Source organism: Podarcis melisellensis (genome assembly GCF_964234715.1).
Source record: "Podarcis melisellensis genome assembly, chromosome: 2".
Lineage (NCBI taxonomy): Eukaryota > Metazoa > Chordata > Lepidosauria > Squamata > Lacertidae > Podarcis > Podarcis melisellensis.
Genome location: NC_138529.1, coordinates 21,563,821 through 21,584,428, shown reverse-complemented (window position 1 = coordinate 21,584,428; position 20,608 = coordinate 21,563,821). Strand labels below are relative to the sequence as shown.

General features: G+C 44.1%; 2 protein-coding genes and 1 long non-coding RNA gene across 5 annotated transcripts in view; 2 read left to right on the top strand and 1 right to left on the bottom strand.

Moving 5' to 3' along the window:
- Positions 1-1,805: 1,805 nt before the first annotated feature.
- Positions 1,806-8,602, top strand: DDX5 (DEAD-box helicase 5). Of its 3 annotated transcripts, none has more exons than XM_081899716.1 (13): positions 1,806-1,953; positions 3,170-3,335; positions 3,454-3,550; positions 3,645-3,778; positions 3,865-3,930; positions 4,596-4,737; positions 4,862-5,022; positions 5,132-5,304; positions 5,443-5,553; positions 5,982-6,046; positions 6,150-6,209; positions 7,392-7,616; positions 7,935-8,602. In XM_081899716.1, exons 1-13 carry the CDS (start codon positions 1,946-1,948, stop codon positions 8,306-8,308), a joined length of 1,782 nt encoding a protein of 593 aa, XP_081755842.1. In that variant the 5' UTR covers positions 1,806-1,945; the 3' UTR covers positions 8,309-8,602. The 3 variants fall into 3 exon arrangements, with proteins under 3 accessions (XP_081755842.1, XP_081755841.1, XP_081755840.1); XM_081899715.1 differs by having other exon boundaries at positions 1,815-1,977; positions 5,985-6,046; XM_081899714.1 differs by having other exon boundaries at positions 1,815-1,977.
- Positions 8,469-10,468, bottom strand: LOC309363623. Its single transcript, XR_014165484.1, has 2 exons — positions 9,639-10,468; positions 8,469-9,562 (listed from the first exon to the last, which is right to left on the bottom strand). It is a non-coding gene; the product is annotated as an uncharacterized lncRNA (long non-coding RNA).
- Positions 10,469-13,717: 3,249 nt separating this feature from the next.
- POLG2 (DNA polymerase gamma 2, accessory subunit) overlaps positions 13,718-20,608 on the top strand; it is a 12,058-nt gene continuing 5,167 nt past the window's right edge. Inside the window, exons 1-6 of the mRNA XM_081898726.1 lie at positions 13,718-14,405; positions 16,672-16,792; positions 16,949-17,054; positions 18,254-18,427; positions 18,965-19,105; positions 20,175-20,255. Of these exons, the coding sequence (XP_081754852.1) occupies positions 13,820-14,405; positions 16,672-16,792; positions 16,949-17,054; positions 18,254-18,427; positions 18,965-19,105; positions 20,175-20,255 (1,209 nt within the window). The 5' untranslated portion in view covers positions 13,718-13,819. The remainder of the gene's footprint in view (positions 14,406-16,671; positions 16,793-16,948; positions 17,055-18,253; positions 18,428-18,964; positions 19,106-20,174; positions 20,256-20,608) is intronic.

Here is a 20,608-nt window from a genome sequence, read left to right as displayed (position 1 = left end):
GGGTAGACTTCTCACCAAGCGTTTAAAGCACATCCGATACACATCATTCCTCAAAAAAACCCTGAGACCATAGCTATAATTCCCAGCACCTTTAAAAACCCCCAACAGTTATCAGGATTCTTTGGGGAAGTCGTGTGTTTTTAAAGTGTGTTAGATGTGCTTTAAATATAGGGTGTGGATCAGCCTCAAGTTTCCTGTGAGTTGTGTGAGAGCAGAATGCTATGGTCTTATGCCATGTGTCTTATTTATTTTTAAATACCTGTTTTGGCTCACCCTCCATCAGATGACCCCAGGGCAGTTAAAAACACAAATGTATGCACTATCTTTCCTTTCTACAGCTCATATGCACTTGTGGTAGTGACCTCTGCAATGACTCTTTCCAGTGCTGCAAGTTGGCCTGTTACACTCCAGTATCGTGATGGATGCTGTCATCATCCAGAGGGGTGTGTCCTTCCCCTCTCCTATCCTGTGTTAAGTCCTCTCTGCTGCTGCTTTTGTACCACTGATGCCATCCACATAACCTGTTGTTTCATGTTCTGAACTACATTCAAAACAAAATAGTCATTATTGCTACATGTTTTGGCAAGCAAAAAGGGAAGAGAGTGGGGTGCTTGGGAATGGGGAAATGAGCCTGTTGCCTTGGGGCAACACTATTCCCGCAGAAAGATCACTCTGCAGTTGAAATTTAGAAGCAACTTCGCTGAAGAGGAGCACGATGCACAAAATTAATAGGATTGGGTTCTCATCAGGTCAGGGACGCGAGACTTTTTTATTACTGCTGTTAAGTGCAGTGCAGTCAGGGGTTCTTGCCCTGACAATAGGATTGGACTTTCCAAAGCGGGTATGGTGGTGAGTAGGCCTTTTGTTAGTGGGCAGAACCTGAGTTTGCTAGAAGGCTGATCGCCGAAGAATTGATGCTTTTGAATTATGGTGCTGGAGGAGATTCTTGAGAGTCCCATGGACTGCAAGAAGATCAGACCTATCCATTCCAAAGGAAATCAGCCCTGAGTGCTCATTAGAAGGGCAGATCCTGAAGCTGAGGCTCCAATACTTTGGCCACCTCATGAGAAGAGAAGACTCCCTGGAAAAGACCCTGATGTTGGGAAAGATGGAGGGCACAAGAAGGGGACGACAGAGGACGAGATGGCTGGACAGTGTTCTCAAACCTACGAACATGAGTTTGACCAAGCTGCGGGAGGCAGTGGAAGGCAGGAGTGCCTGGCGTGCTCTGGTCCATGGGGTCACGAAGAGTCGGACATAACTAAACAACAAATAGATTGTGGGGGCAGCTGCCCCTCCCTTGGCTACGCCCATAGCGGATGCTGTACTTTTCCTGGAAACCTATGCGCTATGAAGGGCTTCCTTCATTACCATCGCTTTGAAAGGCTCCCTAAGCCGGGAAGGGTTCACCATTACCGTTAATCGCACGGTATTTCTCTTCCCGGGGGCGCAGGCAGCTCGCTCCTTAAGGTGTGCGGGGGCGACCCTCCTTTCGGTTTTAAAAGGGGGGAGTAGCGTAAAGGGGGAGGGGAGGAAAGCCCTACAGGTCGTTTCAGGCCGAGACTCTTCCTGGGCCGGCGCTGATGGCTACCCGGACAAGGAGAGCCGCTTCCGTTTGGCCTAGTTTACAACCACCCGGCACGCCGGCCGGCCGGCCGGCTTCGAGGACGAGAACGTGCGCATGCGCGCCCCCTTCCCTGCCCCGCCTTTCGAGGAACAGCAGAGGAGAATCTTGCGGGGGCGGGGGAAGAGGGCGCGAACGAGCTCGTCGCTGACGTCACGAGCCGGCTTCCCGGCATTCGCGGCGGCGCCGGGTATATAACCGGCATCCGCCCGGCCGGACCCTCCCCATTCAGTCGCCCTCGTCATCGGCGTTTCGCTTGTGGACCGTCCGTGCCGTTTCATCCTCGACGTCTTGATCGCCGCCGTCGCCGTCGCCGTCAGCATGCCTGGGTATTCCAGTGAGAGGGACCGCGGGTGAGCCTGAGGGGCTCGGTTCACTTAATACGCGGCCGGCTCCCCGAGGCTCCCGCCTTAAAATACCATCTGGGGCTGGGATGGCGGGGGTCGTTAAAATGGCGGCGGCGAGAAGCAGCCGTTTCCCGGCGACCGCTCGAGGCGCACGGAATGGGGAGGGGGCGGAGGAGAAGGATGAGCGACCGCCTCAGGGACGTCGTCGCTGGCCGAGGCCCGATAGTTAGGATGGGCGGGGGGGGGGAGAAACGGGAGGTTAATTTGACGGTGGTGTTCCGCTGAGGGGGGGGGGAGAGAAAAAAGGCGATTTTGGCGGGGGGCGGGGAAGAGAAGCGCAGCGGGCAGGACGCAGAAAAGGACGTGCGGACTGGGATTTATCTTCTCGCCGAAACCGGTTTCCCCTCCCCCCTTTTTTTTTGTCTCTGGACTTGGGCGGATGTCAATGGCTGGCCCCGCCATGCGGCGACCGAGGGGGAAATCAAAATGCCGGCGGCTGCCTTTGTTCCTCCTCCTCCGTCTGCTGCTCTCTATCCCCGCCCCGGCGTCAAAATGGACGCGCCGACTAGAAAATGTGGCGTAGACGGAAAAGACAAAAGCGGGAGGGAGGGAGAGAGAGAGATGGAGGGAGGGGGGAGACGCCTCTCGGCCTCCTTTGTGCGCGGCTTGGCGCGTTTGGGCGGGCGGCCTCCCCCGGCGCCACCTCTCCCCTGCCACGCGCCCCGGACAAAAAAGCCCAGTCTAGAAATGGGATTAATTTTGGGTGGCGGGGGGTAGGCTAAGCGGGATTTAGAAGCCCTTTTGGGTGCGCGCAGGCGCCTTAAGCGCCGTGCTTCGAATTTCTCCCCCGGCTCTGAATGAAGCCTTAAGATATGTGTCTAAAAAGAGAAGTAGCCTAATCCCGCCGCTTGAAAAAGCTAGCTTCTTACCGGAACCGTGTAGGTTTCATAACCATCCCCGCCCACTTAGGAGCCTGACGCAAAGAGGGAGTGCCCGGCAATTACCGACGGCGACGTTTGTTTTTGTAGCGTTAACCCAACTTCAGTTCTCTTTTCTAGTATCTTACCAGTTCTGAACCTTACAGTGTTTTTAACTTTTGGGTTGGAAGCTATGGGGTACATAGATGCCAGCGATCATTTTTTAATATGTCCCTTAACCATGGCTATTTACGACACTGAATTAAATTTTGCTTTGGCAGGTTTGGTGGCCCTCGTTTTGGAGGAAGTCGAGGGGGATCTTTAGGTGGGAAGAAGTTTGGGAACCCTGGAGAAAAGCTTACAAAGAAAAAATGGAATCTAGATGAGCTTCCTAAATTTGAGAAGAACTTCTACCAGGAACATCCTGACGTTGCCAGACGTCCTATGGTATGAAAACTATTAACTTTGTAGACAATGTTGCTTGAATTGTGCTGTAATTAAGTGTGCCTAAATCACTGTTTTAGTGAATATTATGCCTGATGAGTTGTGGTTTTTTTATTTGCAGCAAGAGATTGAACAGTACAGAGCAGGAAAAGAGATCACAGTTAAAGGCCACAATTGTCCAAAACCAGTTATGAATTTCTATGAAGCTAACTTTCCAGGTAAGTAGTAAATTTATTGGTAGTAAATACATATTTGTGTACACCTCTTTAATAAAGTTGTTGGACTTAACTAGCATACTTCCTTGCATTTTAGCAAACGTTATGGAAGTTATTCAGAGACAGAACTTTACGGAACCAACTGCTATTCAGGCACAAGGTTGGCCTGTTGCCTTGAGTGGACTGGATATGGTTGGCGTAGCACAAACTGGATCGGGGAAAACACTGTCTGTAAGTACTTCTGTTTAGCTGTTCAGATGACTTAAATGAATGATATTTTTTTCCATGAATTAAGATCCTTCCTTTTCCCCCAACAGTATTTGTTGCCTGCCATAGTACACATAAACCATCAGCCATTCCTAGAACGAGGAGATGGGCCCATTGTAAGTATTGAGCAACCTGAAATTTGTTGTGTGGCAGGGGTAACGAAAACTTAACTTTGGATGTCATGGCTATAGAAACTTGTATTTGTGATAGGATCAAGCTGAAAGTTTGGTGGTTTGATCTTTGGGCTCATGGGGGTGCAGCTTGAACAGGAGGACTAAAACGGGTAGGGATCTCCTGTTAAAGTTCTGTGAAGAAATAATGGGAGCATGTCTACTTCATTACCATTTTAAGCTGCTGAGTCTTCTCAGCAGCTTCCATTTTTTCCTAGAGTGCCAGAGAACAGTACTGCCACTGCAGTATTGATGAGTTTTGCTTTGCTCCCTATGACCTTCCAGTGGCCAAATTCCCTGTTACAGTAGTATAAACACAGTTCATTACATCTTCTATAGCAGTTGTTGAAGCCATATGATTTATTTGTCCATCACAAACTTGCAGACAGATGGAAAAACGCTAACCAAAAGGCATAGTCGTAATGAGCTTTACTGCCATAAGTGAATCTGCACCAGTGTATTTACTTTACTTTGAAGAATGAAGTAAAAAAGTAAAGAAGAATGAAGTAAAAAAGTAAAGAAGAATGAAGTAAAAAAATAGAATGTCCTATCATTTTCAGTGCAATCTGTACCAGTAATTAGTATGACTATATTTGTACTTCTGTTCACAGTGTTTGGTGCTGGCACCAACTCGAGAGCTGGCTCAGCAGGTGCAGCAAGTGGCCGCAGAATATGGCAGAGCCTGCCGTTTGAAGTCTACTTGTATTTATGGAGGTGCTCCTAAGGGACCACAAATACGTGACCTGGAAAGAGGTATGAAAATGACAGCTGAGCAAAGTTCTAGTATGTTAAGCCTCACCATGATAGCTTATAAGCTACAAAGAGTGTAAAATCATTTTGAGAAATGACTACTAAGTAACTTACATTTTGCTTTCAGGTGTGGAGATTTGCATTGCAACACCTGGTAGGCTCATAGACTTCTTGGAAGCTGGAAAAACCAATCTCCGGCGATGCACTTACCTCGTGCTTGATGAAGCTGACAGAATGCTTGATATGGGATTTGAGCCTCAGATTCGAAAAATTGTAGAACAGATTAGAGTAAGTTCACACTATTATTGGACACAGTCGGGAAGTTGTGCCCAGGAACTTGCTAGTTCTAGGAGCTGGGCAACTGACAGAATGTTAAAAAATATCCATTTACTTCCAGCCTGACAGGCAGACTCTGATGTGGAGTGCAACATGGCCCAAAGAAGTTAGGCAGCTTGCAGAAGATTTCTTAAAAGAACATGTACACATCAACATTGGCGCATTGGAACTAAGTGCAAACCACAATATTCTGCAGATAGTGGATGTATGTCATGATGTAGAGAAAGATGATAAGTAAGTAAAATAGGAAATGCTTTCGGTTGAAAGAATAGTTGAAGCATTCTGCAGATCTTTAAATGTTTTATACTCTGAAGTAATTTGCATTAATCCCATACTTATGAAATTTTTTGATACTACTGTTTCTTACAACAGGCTTATTCGGTTGATGGAAGAAATAATGAGCGAGAAAGAAAACAAAACTATTGTCTTTGTGGAGACCAAAAGAAGATGTGATGATCTTACTAGAAAAATGAGGAGAGATGGGTAAATATTTCCAGTGAACCAAATTAGCATAGGCACTTGAAGAAATAATTCAGTTAATTAAATATGAAAAAAATGTATACCTGAAATGTGGGGAGGGGTAGCCTATTCCGTGGTACCCATGCTGGTGCTGCAGAGCCCAAAGCAGTTATGTCTCCCTACCATAATTCCAGAACTGTCAGGTCAAGATTAATATAATTCTGTATTTCAAGAGCAATGTTTTCCAATAGATTTTTAGGAAGTGTGAATTTTGTAGCAGGATAAGGACTATAGAAGTGTCTTCCTGATAAAAGTGGAAGAACTTGCTGGGGTAGGGGTGCCATGTACGTTTACTGGCTGTGCAAGGACAAAATAAAAGGTCACTGCTAATGTATTACTGGTTAATTTAGTGACTTTGATAAAAGATACTTATGTGACGGTAAATATTACTGCAGGTGGCCAGCAATGGGTATCCATGGTGACAAAAGTCAACAGGAGCGCGACTGGGTTCTAAATGGTGAGTAATTCAGAACGGCTTCTAAATTATGAATTCAGAGGGTTATTCTGCTAGAATGCCAATTTTTTTAAAAAATGAATTAATACGGTTTTCTTTGTTTCAGAATTCAAACATGGAAAGGCTCCTATCCTGATTGCTACAGATGTGGCCTCCAGAGGTCTAGGTTAGTACAACTATTTTGGGTGACAGACAACTTTAAAGAAAGTTCGTTGCTTTCTTTAACCTCTGCATTTTTCTAAGTTTTTTCACATAAAGGTGCAGTCTTTGTGGCAAGGCCTAGGCATGACAATCGGAGGACTCGAGGGGGATGGAGGACTAGTGGAAGTGATCGTCTGGACGCTTCCAGTCCAATAGAGAGGTGAAAGTTGAACATTGTGTGCCAGTAATCTTCAAAAGGCAAAGACAAAAACTACGAGCCTATAAACTGTTCTCTCAAACGGTAGCATCATTCACGGTTCACTTTTGCCCGGTTATTTCTACTGTTCCATGCTTTGCATGACTGCCATGGTGCACTGCTGTTTAGTCTGTGTGCATACTGTTTGCTGTGGTCCGTGAGTCTTTGGATTTCAGTGAGTTTGCTGAAATGTCGAAGAATTAAACTACAGTGATCTCTGGTTTTTTTTCCAACCTTTGAAATGGAGAGAGAGCAGCTTTAAAATGTACTGAGCCTTGTACAAATTGGTGAGTACTGGCACATGAAATTTGAAAGTCCACCTCTCAATTTTACAAGTTGGGGTGGGAAAAGCAGTGGCTTTTCAAACCTGGAGTTCCTCCGTCACCTATACCCTAACCGTCATGTCGAGACCTGCCAGAGAGAGACACACACTCAAGTGAACGCTGGCTTCTTGGAAGCGCTTGCCTAGACGAGACACAGTGCATGAAAACAACTTGATGACCTTTCGGGGACAGGTATGTTTTTCTTGCAGCTGCGGTTGAAAGGTCTTGGCAAGACAAGCAGTGTGGCCCTCTATTAGAGCTTCTGGTGTGTGGCAAGGCCTCATTTTTTTATACCGAGGTCCTTTGGAGCACACGGAAGAGGCTACTGTGAACTTATTTGGTCTTACTGCAAGAAGCATTCAGATGTCACTTGACTTGTTAGGGGCACTCTGGTAAGGATTTAGATCACGGGGTGAATTGCAAAGAGGTTCAGAGGAGGGAGAGCATCCATGATCTCAGGTGTTGTGGTTTTTATTATTTTTTAATTTTTTTCAGGAATAGATAATTAACATTCTTTACAGCAGTTACCATCTTAAAATCTATTACTGTCTAACTTGCTTTTTCATCTGGCTGTTGTGGTGTGCAAAATTTTGTACATTGCTTTTTGCCACACTGCAACACTTTACAGATGTGGAAGATGTGAAATTTGTCATCAATTATGACTACCCTAACTCCTCTGAGGACTATATCCACCGAATTGGACGAACTGCCCGCAGTACCAAAACAGGCACAGCATACACATTCTTTACACCTAACAATATAAAGCAAGTAAGCGACCTCATCTCTGTACTTCGTGAAGCAAATCAGGCAATCAACCCAAAATTGCTCCAGTTGGTTGAAGACAGAGGTTCAGGTAAATCTTGTCTTAGTATGATATTTCTAGCATTTGATTCTTCCATTGCATGTGTTATTTAATGGACATCAGAATTCCTTTTTGCCCTAAAATGGATCTTCCTGTAATATCACAGTATAAAATAACTCTTTAACAGTAGCTTTCAGTGCTTAAATATGTAACCAGTAATGACATGTTCAGTTCTAGTCCTTATTCCTTTGTGGTTGTATTGTTTTTAAGCTTTTTCAAAATAAAACTTTTGCCTTGCTCCCGTTAGGAGTTGGTGGTCCCAAATTGCAACAAGGGGTTTTCTTAACTTGCCTTCTAATTTTTCTGCAGGTCGTTCCAGAGGTGACCGACGTGACAGATACTCTGCGGGCAAAAGAGGTGGATTTGGTTTTAGAGAGAGGGAAAACTTTGAAAGAACCTACGGTGCAGTGGGCAAGAGAGACTTCGGTGCAAAAGCTCAGAATGGTGGCTATGGTGCTCAAGGTTTTGGTAACGGAACTGCCTTTGGAAACAACTTTGGAGGAGCTGGCATGCAGGGTGGATTTAGGGCTGGCACACCAGCTTATCAGAATGGTTATGATCAGCAGTATGGGAATAACATGGCAAACATGCACGGTGCAATGAACCAGCAGCAGTATGCGTACCCTGCAACTGGCACCACGCCAATGATAGGTTATCCAATGCCAGCAAACTATACCCAATAACTTAGAAGTATATTTAAGTGTCTTGTTTTTCATAATTGCTCTTTATATTGTGTGTTGAGACAGGATAGTTATTTAAAATCTTATGGAACATGCAGACATGTCTGCAGTGCAGCTGTTAACTATGGTGCACTTTTCCGCTATTTAAGTTGAATATTCTCTACATTCCTGAACAATTTTTAGTTTTTTGTACTAGAAAATGCAGCCAGTGTTTTCACAAAGTAAATGTACAGTGATTTGAAATACAGCAACTGGGGGCAATGCATGGCCTTCCAATAAAGATATTTGAAAACACAATTGGTGTTCTATATGATTCTGAGCACAAATAAATTAAGCAAGCTGACGATCAGTGGTGAACGCTTTCTATCTAATGGGGGGAGGGGAGGGGACTCATACTTGGAAGGACAAGAAAAGCTTCATGAAGTGGCTTAACCCTGCCGTTTAACTACTTTGAGCTCTTCATTTTGCTCTAGCTGCTATCCAACTAAATGGTTGAAAATGATGGGTTGGTGTGGACTGGCAGTAGCTCCCACAATGTTAATGTTTTGATCAGACCTTCATGTCTTAACTGCCCCCCCATCCACACATTTTTCTTGGCGGTTTAGGAGACAAAATATCACTTCTCAAACTTAGTGTAACACAAAGCCTTTGCAGCAACAGGGAAACCTGATGAGCTAATAAAGTAACAGTAACCAAATTTCCAGTGTCGAAGCTCCCCTGCCCAGCCTGTGGTGGAAGGCAGGATGATGAACCTTAGCTTTGTGTCGGATTTCCTTTGCTAAAAATATTTCATAACCTCAGGATTTTGACATAGTGATCTCATACATGCTTTGTCTTGCATTTCCAGTTTACTGGTTCACCCATAATAGGATTACTCGGATTCACTGTAACTTAACAATGTCTGATTTCTCTCCATCCTTGATAACAAGCTCAGCAGGTTTAATGCTGCTCCATAAGCTCCACCTAATGGAAGTAGGTTATAACCATGATTTAACAATTCTTGTATGATGGAAATTTCCACTGGCCTGCTGATGAGTCAGTGCCAAACGAGAATAATTAATGCTGGCAAAGCAGCCTTACATACTTCATCCCGTGGAGTATACTTTTAAATCTGGTTTACCGATTAGTAATGCAACAAGAGGCAGTCAACCACAACAAGATTTTTATTTTTGTTTGCTTTATACCTAAATCTCCAATGCAGGGCCCTACGGGGTCTGGGGTTTCAGCATTAGACCCACAAGTTTCTTTTTTCTTTTTCTTTTTCTTTTTTTTTTTGCCCACCCAGGGACGCGCAAAAAAAAAAATAAAGACCCACAAGTTTCAGCCAAATGACTCAGATATATGTAACGCTTTGCTGTGCAAAGTTTACACGGATAATGTTCTGAATTGGAAGTGCGTATCTGACTAATCTGTTCACAGATCCCAAGATGGTGAAAGAAGGAACATGTTGCTTGTGCAGGAGAGTTTCACACTCCTGTTACCAGCCCCTGTTAACTGTCCCAGCTACCTGTCTGATCTGGCTCCCTTGCTGTCAAACACACCTCTCAAGATGCATCAGCTGTTACCACTTAAGCATGCTGTTAATGCTGCAGTCTTCTATTTGTGCTCTTTACCTACTAATGGTCCTTGCTTTGATCAGCTTACTAGCTGTACCCCTCTAACCCAGATCTCTCCCTTGCACGCCCCCCCCCACTTCAGTCCAGCAGCAGTGTCAGCAAATCTGCACACTTATCAGTGCAGGTCATCTTGAGCTTAGAGCAGCATCCTTCTCCAGTCCTTGCTTGAAGACCTGGCAGGGAGATCTCGCTCATCCCTCTAGGTAAGCCCCACTTAGTTTAATGGGGCTTGCTTCCAAGTGACTGCATAGGTACAGATGCAATATTGGAGGAAGCACTAAAAGTGCTGCTCTGCTACCAAGTCAACACACATTTGTCCACATCAGTAACATGAACTGAGCTATGGTGATGAAGAAATCAGAGGAACAACTAAAAAAGACACAAAGGTACACCTTTGGTTGCAGCAAAGACCAAGCTAATTTAATTGCTACTTCAAATCTGGCTCCAAATAAGCAAATGTGCCTTTACCACTTGCAGACATGGTAGTGTCGATACTACTCCAGTACCATCAATACAGCAGGAACATGCGTGACGCGCCAGCACCGGAAGAGGGAAAAACTTATAGCAGTTTTTTCAAAAAATAGACCAGAGGCAATTGTACTTCATCCAGCAGAGCTTTACTGCTACTGAAGGCAAATTAGCATAATGGTCACAAATCCAGTACATGCAGGATTGGCACAGTCCATAAAATCCAGTTGCAGCACTTAACAATAAAAAAACAAGACTAAACCTTAACACGATAGCATGCAGAAACAACACTAGAACAAAGTGAGTGAAAACCCAGGCTCCTCCTGGCCTGACTTGTACAACCTTGACAGAAAGATCAAGCAACCAGTTTAAACCAGCTGTATTCAGCTTCCCAGAAGAACAAATCCAAACAAGAACCTTCTGCCTGTTTCTTTCACATAGAAAGAAAACCACCTAGAATCCTCTTGAATTAATCAGAATAGGAAAAATCTCCACATCAGATCATTACTTTCTGTACTAAGAAATGAAAACTGACATTCCCTCCATTTATTAGGTGCAGGAAGTATAAAACACCTATAGAAAAACATTGTATGCACACCTACCTTCCCCAATAATAAAACCTAGCCTTTTGTTGCTACACCTGCAATTCAGCAGCATAAAAACAGCCTTACAAGGTGTTTCTGTTACTCTAACCTTCCTGCCTCTATGTTCCTAAAGCCTTAGCAATCATGGAGATCAATGGGATCTGACACAAAACTTTCTTTTCCTGTCTTTACTAGCAGTCACAGCACACCACAGTCCTCATTCTGCTTTTAATTCAAAAGCTACCATAGCTGAGTGTCTTGTCTCCATCAATGCCTACCACATTCAATCTGGAACCAGAACTGTGGCCATGGTTTCATTTACTCTTGTCTTGGATGCTTCCCAATGGCATGCAAAATGTTTCTACTGAACCATTTTTTTACCGAAATGAGCCACCCCTTGGTTCTAATTGAGAACACATTTTAAAATACATCTGGGGTGCAAATGGGCACTGTGCAAATAAATCAATACAGAAACTCGAGATTTCATCACAACTGTGATTGGACAGCATTAGCAAAGAGAGGAACTCATGATCTTCCTAACTCAGGTCTTTTGTAATCCACTACTGTATGAGGGATGCGGGTGGCACTGTGGGTTACACCACAGAGCCTAGGACTTGCCAATCAGAAGGCTGACAGTTCGAATTCGTTGACAGACACCACTTTGAAATGCCCCAAAAGGAGGTTGCAATCTTATCCCCACTTTTTGAACTGGGTATGTATTAATGTGCTGCTCTGGTTCGCCAGAAGCGGCTTAGTCATGCTGGCCACATGACCTGGAAGCTCCATCAGCTAATAAAGCGAGATGAGTGCTGCAACCCCAGAGTCAGTCACGACTGGACCTAATTGTCAGGGGTCCCTTTACCTAAGTATAAATGCATACATATGATTGTGCTGAAAGCTAGCAGGTTTAACATACAGAATAAGAGAACAAGAAGCGACTATATAAAGAGGAGTGGAAAATCTTTGCTGAGTATTTGGAAAATAACTGTACAGCTGAAGATGCAGCAATAGGATAAATTCAACAGTGTGATTAATATTTGAATGATGTAAACTGGAGAACTGACTAAAATGGTTACAGTAAAATATGCAGGAATGCTAGGCAAATAAAATGAACCATGGAAGGAGGGAGGTCACTGAATATATGCTATTATGTGGTATATGAATTCTAAGGTCTCAAATATAGGATAAATGCTCATAAATATACAATGCAAACACACATACATAAGTATATAAACCATGTGTCTGAAATAGTACAGGAGAGCAATTCTGAAGCCATTTTGGCTCTCCCAAATTGACCTCAAATATTTCTCTGCAAGGAGGAAGGAAATGGAAAAGCTTTCCAATTGTCTTTGGATTGTAGGGGCTTACACCTCCCTGCAAATACTGTCTGGCAAATATCTGATAAGCTGAGAAAACTATCAATATGTGTAAGAGATTAAGGAACCAAGGTATTTACCATCTTCAAGGAATGGCCCTACACAGAAAATGCAAACAAGTAAGGCATTTTAGAGTATCCTGGCAGACAGGAGAGAAGCAACCCTCAATTTTCTGCCCGAGACACCTCCTGTGATGTATGCATGATGTTTTGGGGTGGTGGTCTTGGACTACAGGGTGGGCAATTTCAAAAGTCTTTATAGGAGCTTTGCACACCATTGTTCTATGTTTCTCTTGCCTCCTTGCTAGGAGGTAGGGGACTCGGTTGCAACAGAAAAATAAAGATTTGCCTTACAGTCATACCTCATGTTACATTTGCTTCATGTTACGTTCTTTCAGGTTACGTCCTGCGGCAACCCGGAAGTACCGGAAAGGGTTACTTCTGGGTTTCCGCGCTCGCGCATGCGCGCAAAATGACATCACGCATATGCGCAGAAGTGGCGAATTGCAACCCACGCATGCACAGACACACCGCTGCAGATTGCGCTCTTTTCATGTTGCGAACAGGATCCGTTCCGGAGGTACCACTGTACTTTCCACTGGATCTGGCCCCCATCCATTCATCTCTGACCGATCATAAACTTTAGAGGACTCAGTCCCTTGGGGAGTTGGCCAGCAAAAGCCAACTACCATACCTCTATTTTTCCACATGTAAAATGTTTGAGATGTATAATTTGAAAACTTAATAAAAATAAAAAACCAAGAATCCTGACAGCATACAAATTAATCTGGTTTACCAGACCAGGCAGCAGCCAAGCACAGACAACCAACCACACCCTGCTCCCCAAAACCTCACTACCAAGGAAATGTAATAAACGTATAGAAAGAGAACCTACCCAGTTGACTCTTGACACAAAACCCCACATTTACACAATACAAAATAATATAAGCCTCTCCCCACCCTCCTTTCCCCTATCTTATACTGTACACGACACAAAAGCCTCACAAAAAGGTAGCTGATTTGTAAGAAAGGCTGTACAACCTGAAAAAAGACAAGGCATGTACCTTTGTAAACCAAGAAAATATTTAATATAAATATATATATATTAAAAACCCACACACAACAACCCTGTGAGGTAGGTTAGGCAGAGAGAGTAATTTCATTGCTTATGTGGGGATTTGAACCTGGCTCTTCCCAAACCTAGTCTGACACTCTGAGGTAGATTATAATAGGAAAAAACCCAAAACCTTATTCTCCCTACAGGCCACACAAGAGCAAGGAACCGCCCCCCCCGCCATGAAACCGGAAACCAGCCCAGTGGTTGCGTCTAGGAAGTCACGTCTCTATGCACCCGCCTCTGCGTTCCAGCCCACGGGGTCTGAGAAGCGGCGCAAGCGCTACGCGGCTCGCCTGTTGTTTCTTTTTGGAAAAAAGGGGCGGGGCCAGCAGAGCGCCGCCGCGCTTAAGAGACATGTTACCCCGCCGCTTCGTTTCCTTCTTCAGCACCGGTGGCTGCGGTCTCCGCAGGGTCCAAAAGCCCGTCCGACGCGGGTGGCCGGAGGGAGAGAGGCTCCTGACAGGAGAGCGCGGGGGGCCGCCGTCGAGGCGTTTCCTGAGCGGCTCTGCGGGCCCTGTGTCTTCATCCTCCGGCAGCGCCGACGAGGAGCCCCGCGGCTTTCCTGAAGCGCTCCTGGGCTTGTGTCAGAGGAGGCGCTTCCTGCGAGGAGCCGAAGGTCCCCAGAAGCTCACCTGGGACTCTCACCTGAGCGGGGAGCACCCGGGATTGGGGCCTCTGGGCGTCGAGCTGAGGAAGAACCTCGCCGCCCGGTGGTGGGAGTCCGTGGTCACGTCCAGGGAGCAGGTGCTGGGGGTGGATGGCCCGCTCTGCCGCTCTCCCCTCGCGGGCCAAGGGCAGCCCGCCGAGGCTCTCCTTGCGCTGCGCCTCAGAGGCGTTCGGGAAATGTTGGAGAATGACCAGCTAAGCAAAGAGCAGGTGATGGGCTCTCTGAGGAAGATGCTGGAGGCGTCTGGGGTGCTGCGGGACAGCCTCCTTCACGGTATGGCTCTCTGTCTCTCTTTCCAGAATGCCATTGTTGTTGTTGTTCCAGTGTTTCCCAACCTTGTGCCTCCAGCTGTTTTTGAACTACAACTCCCATCATCCCTGACTAGCAAGACCAGTGGCAAGGGATGATGGGAATTGTAGTCCAAAAACAGCTGGAGGCACAAGGTTGGGAAACTCTTCGTGACCCCATGGACCAGAGCACGCCAGGCACTCCTGTCTTCCACTGCCTCCCGCAGTTTGGTCAAACTCATGCTGGTAGCTTCGAGAACACTGTCCAACCATCTCGTCTTCTGCCGTCCCCTTCTCCTTGTGCCCTCCATCTTTCCTTTCCCAACATCAGGGTCTTTTCCAGGGAGTCTTCTCTTCTTATGAGGTGGCCAGAGTATTGGAGCCTCAGCTTCAGGATCTGTCCTTCCAGTGAGCACTCAGGGCTGATTCCCTTCAGAATGGATAGGTTTGATCTTCTTGCAGTCCATGGGACTCTCAAGAGTCTCCTCCAGCACCATAATTCAAAAGCATCAATTCTTCGGTGATCAGCCTTCTTTATGGTCCAGCTCTCACTTCCATACATCACTACTGGGAAAACCATAGCTTTTACTATACGGACCTTTGTTGGCAAGGTGATCTCTCTACATACCTAAGTTTTATCACGGATGGAGGGGTTGTATTAGGATGGCAGCCCCTTAACACAGGTCCTCTTATAGTAGGTTTGCAGACCGGAGAACGAAAGGTTTGGTGAAAAGGCAGCTGTTCGAAATGGTGAAAAGCATCTTGAAAAGGTTCCTTTCTTCTCTCATCTGTAGGAACGAAAAAGTTAACATAAGGACCCACAAAGGGGAAGGGGGGAAGTCCAGGGGAATCTACTGAATTCTTTTTATTTTGGTTGTTTGACAATTGTTTGTAAATTTTAAAATTTCAAAAATTAAAGTTTTTTTTTAATAAATAAAAAGATTCCTTTTTAGCTGCAAGGGGGGAGGGGAATATGAAGCAAACCTGCAGCTCAGATTAAAAGATGTTAAAAAGGCTGGGGTGAATAAAAAAGTATTTTTTAACTTTCTTTGCACTCCTATAAAAAGTTCGTCCTGCATCTTTGACTGCAGCAATTCCTCCTCTTTTCTTTTTTAAAGATGGAAAGGTGAGGTTGAGCAGCATCAGCTCAGCCAAAAACAAAGTTGTCATTTTAACAGATGGCAAAGGTCTATTTGGCAAAGCGTTTTGTGACTATTCTGAAATGCAGGTGTGTGTTGGCAGATTTGCTATGTAGTAGTGCCGTCCTGCAAAATTAACAAACCAGGTGCTGTTTTCGATATGCAGCCTGGCTGAAAGGAATGCCTACTAGGTCGTCTTCAAACCCTTCTTCAACAAACCAAAATAGTATAAGGACAAGCAGATGAAGGTTATTTTATTGACCGTTCGTACTGTTTCATAACTTGCAGCAACAAACACTGATAACTAATGAGATACCAATAGAAAACTTTGGTGAATAAAAAAATATTTCACCTATTATGCAGATGCCTTGTTTCAGAGTCAGCATCTTGAATTGTTATATGAAACACTTGTGCTGTATTTCATTATAGAAAATGCAGGCATTTAGACAGCTGGTTGATTTATGAACTCCGCATTGGCTGTTTCTGAAGTTGCAATGCCCAAAGACTTGCTCACATTTGCGTATTAGGTTAACAGTGGAGCATTCTGGGGAGTTGGCTGTGCTGAATTAGTTACAATGAATTCTGCCAAACTTGCAGCTGTAACTCCAAAGGTGTTATATAGATATATATATATTTTGTCAAAAGTGCCTTTCCACCACTCCACACAATTTGAAGTTTAGTGCTGCGGTTGATGGGATATGCAACTCCCCAAGTACAGCTAAGGTTCTGCTACCCCTCTGGAAAATATAGCTAAGGTTTTTGTATCTCTGAATGTGCGCATGCTGGAATGTCTCTATTCTATCACACGTTTATATTATAATATTGGAACTTTCAGTTGAAAAAGGGTACATTTTTTAACACTTCTCTGAAAATACAGATACAAAACGTATTTAAAACATAGCACTAAACTCAGAAGTAACTCAGTGTACAGTTGTATATAACAAAGTAATTGTAAGTTTGTGTGAAAAGGTAGTGTATAGCTGTGACACTACTTGGTGTAGTTGCTAGGCTGTTCCAGATTCTTTTCCATTATAAAACAGATTAACATATAGGAGCTGTTAACACTTCCTATGAATGCTGAAGCCTTTTTATTATTTATTTATTTATTGATAGGTGCCTTACAGCAATACATTGAGTGCCTGGAACTGGTCAACAAGAGATTGCCTTTTGGGGTTGCTCAGATAGGAGTATGTTTCCATCCAGTAAGAAATAATGAAAACGAGAATTACATGAGGTACTGTAATTTATGTTCCTAAATAGGCTTTGGTAGAATATTTGGCCACAGGTGCTTATCTCTGCATGTCTCTTCTATTTTTAGAAGAAAAATAATCTCTTCCATTTATTTGTGTTTTAAAGTGTTAATTTGATGGCCTCCTGCTGTTGTTTAAAGAACAGGTGAAAGCACGATGACTTCCCTAGTGTGGTACAGCTCTGCTAGAACTGCTGGACAGTGGCTGGACTACTGGTTACGTCAGCGTCTCCAGTGGTGGAGAAAGGTATTCAGTATAGTACTTGCATTATAAGTTTTTAAGGTACAAAGAGAGTGAATTGCCTGCCACTATTTTTATATGCCCTAAGGAGGCTGCTGAAGGTTAACAGGCTGTAGGGCATTGCCCTCAATATTAGAATAATGATGAACAAACAAACCCACTTTTAGCACTCAAGCAATCATTTGCTTAATTTAAAATATATGAAGCCAACAAGATCCTCAATTAGACTTGCAAGTAGTTCTGCCTCCCGCAGTTACTAAAAATTAGATCCAATTATATGCAAGCATGTGACTTACTAAAAATTCTTCTGGACTGGCAACTAACGTAGAATTATTTGCAAGCTTTCCAAACGAAAAGTATAGTCTAGCAAAAGGAAAGTAAGTCGTTGTTGCTGCAATCCTAGTTGGCATTTTATACTTCAGTTCACTACATTTTCTTTCACAGTCTGTGTATGGTTCCTTCCCACTATTGTTAGGGTAGTATTCTTGTCACCTCTGACTTCCGTTGGCATTAGTCTCCTGTGCTTTGAATTATCAGCCAAGTTCTCACCTTCACACATACCGTCCCCCCATTGAAATTACAGCTGAAATTTCCCCATGTTTCTTTTACTCCACACCTTGTCTCCACTGATATACACTCCATCTGTGGCAGAGCATGCCTAAATTCCTTGCATTGGAGTAGTTTGTGGAACTTCTGACTGCACTGTGCCAAAGAAGCAGTTTTTGCCAGGATTTAGGCAGGGGAGGAAAGGGCTAATTTTCTCCATTGCTCCCTGCTAGTTCTAATAATTCCCCCAGGGCAGGTGTCATCAGCCTGTTAGGACTTGAGAGCAAACTGGAGAAATTGTGGTGGGCAACACCTATCCTATTGGCTATAATGGAATGCTTATTTCATGCATAATTTCATCAAAGATAGGGACACTGTATTGCCCAGGAAGGAACGATGTGGTTGCACTCGTGGGGGTCACATTGGTGACCCCAGCATACTGGCTGCTGGTTGTTGCACATTAAATGTGTGTCTCATTTGTCCTTGAGCCACAGCCAATATACAGACATGCCACTTTCTGTCAGAGTGAAAAGACAGCTAACTAGAGAATATGGTTAAACATTAATGCATATGCTTCTGTTTAGACCAGGAAAAAACACAGTGTAGTTAGCATAAATGTTAACTGCACATTCACAGATCCTTCTGTTACTTTTCTGTAGTTTGCAATAAGCCCATCCAGCTTCACCAGTAGTGATCATCATGATGAAGAAGGAAGAAGAAGCAGCAATCTCTATTATAACTTTCCTTGGGGGAAGGAAGTCATAGAAACTCTGAACAACCTAGGGGATAACGAACTGCTACAAATGTATACAGGAAAAGAATCCAGTTTGCATGTAAGTTTTATTAAATTTATTTTATTTTAAGTGCATTTCTAGGCAGCTTTTCAGTCCCAAACAAGAGCTCCCAAAGTGGTTTACAACATGCATTGCTTAACTAATATACATTCAAGTGAAGCAGATGGGATAAAAACTTTGCCCGGGGGACAGTTTCAAGACTATAAATGAGCAACAAGACTCAAAGTAGAAGCAATCCCACAATCATAGTGCCTTTGAAGTCACTAAGTGCAGAATTATCATGAAGATGGCAAGCAGGAGAGCAGCAGGTGCTGAGTGGCGTGTTTCTTTCATTGGAAATGAACAAATTAAATATGTAGACACTTTTTCTCTGCTCATCACACATTCCAGCTCTTTTAGAAACACCTTTTAACCTATCTCCCCTTCTATCCCACCATCACTGTGAACTCTTTTTTTATTGAGTCAGCATGTCAAATGAATGGAAGTTAATCTGCTTATTTACATCTTTCTTATTGTAGAATGTATTCCTGGGTTTTAAAGATTGCCAAATGCACATTTTTGTTTTTTCTCCTTCAGGGTCGAGATGGGAGGAAGAATGTTGTTCCTCATATCCTGTCTGTGAGTGGCAATCTGGATTATGGAGTGTTAGCATATCTCTGTGATGGTATGCAGTTGGCTGAAAATGCTTCAACAAGGAAGAAAGCTCTGCAGAGAAAGGTGATCTTCCTCTTAATGCATATGCAGGCCAGCCAGGAGGTTGAAAAATTAATATACACTGTGGCAGCCTATAACTAAAACACTTGGGTCACTCCTACACAGATGAAAACTAATGGGCGTTATTCTTGTGTTGGATTGTGATCTAGCATATTGCATTATGTGATTAGGGTATTGAATTTTCTATAAAAGGTGATATTGCCCATATTCACTCACCATTATAAAGCATATTCCAGTGCCAAGTGAATGAACAGCAGCAAGCACCGGACTCAAATGCTACTGAGTTCAGAAAGTTTGTTTTTGCCTTAATCAAAGACAAAGTGCAGCTTGGGACGTGGGTGGCACTGTGGGTTAAACCACAGAGCCTAGGACTTGCTGATCAGAAGGTCAGTGGTTCAAATCCCCGTGACGGGGTGAGCTCCCGTTGCTCGGTCCTGCTCCTGCCAACCTAGCAGTTCGAAAGCATGTCAAAGTGCAAGTGGATATATAGGTACTGCTCCGGCGGGAAGGTAAACGGCGTTTCCGTGCGCTGCTCTGGTTCGCCAGAAGCAGCTTAGTCATGCTGGCCACATGACCCGGAAGCTGTATGCCAGCTCCCTCGGCCAATAAAGCGAGATGAGCGTCGCAACCCCAGAGTCGGCCACGACTGGACCTAATGGTCAGGGGTCCCTTTACCTTTAAGTGCAGCTTGATCTGTTATATGCAGCCAGAACTGTAGTTGAACTCAACTAAGGTTACTTTAAGCAAGCCTACTTCAATTGTTAGAAGTTGTAACCAGCCATCACTAAAGTTAACCAGTTTATCAGTTCAGACAACACAACAAACTGGTCAAGCAAAAGCTCCCAAGCTCCTCATTCTTGCCATACAGGAAGGGCAGGGGAAGCATGCAGTCCTGAGAATGTAAACATTCCCATTCTCTTTCTTAGGCTTAACTGGCCATGTTAATTCCCTGGCTTGGGCTCCATTTCCTATGGGTTCAAAAATGAAAATGAACATTACATACTGCCAGTGATTTGTATAGTCCTGGGAATGTTTCATGGTTGTGTGTCTCTTTTACTGTTTTGCATTTCAGGTACTTAAACTTCACCCATGTTTGACGCCAATCAAAGTAGCTTTGGATGTGGGAAGAGGCCCTACAATAGAGCTGAGGCAGGTAAGCTATGAAAGTAGGTATGCATATTTTATTCTAATGCAGGAATGTTAATGTAGATAAGCACAGCTTCAGTTCATGTGGCTCAAATGCTGCATCCAATCTTTTTGTCCTAGCTACTATGAAAGGCACTGGCCTTGTTTGGCCAACCAATGGATTACTTAAGTAGGATTGCACAAATGTGCAGGTCACTTGCTTAGGCATGTATAAATCTTGTCCCTAGTTATTACTTTCTTGCAGGAGTTGTACTGGGGATAAACTTCGCACAGCTAATGATCCTAGGGATTAGCATTAATTGCTTAGGAAGCAGAGTAACTGTATACAAAATAAAGAGGGAATATATTTTCATCGGTTCC

Bases quoted from the DNA above. Each gene is read 5' to 3' on its own strand.
- DDX5 (XM_081899714.1), top strand. From the start codon at position 1,946: ATGCCTGGGTATTCCAGTGAGAGGGACCGCGG. The intron at 3,551-3,644 runs GTAAGTAGTAAA...CTTGCATTTTAG, and splicing joins CTATGAAGCTAACTTTCCAG to CAAACGTTATGGAAGTTATT. The intron at 5,305-5,442 runs GTAAGTAAAATA...TTCTTACAACAG, and splicing joins GATGTAGAGAAAGATGATAA to GCTTATTCGGTTGATGGAAG.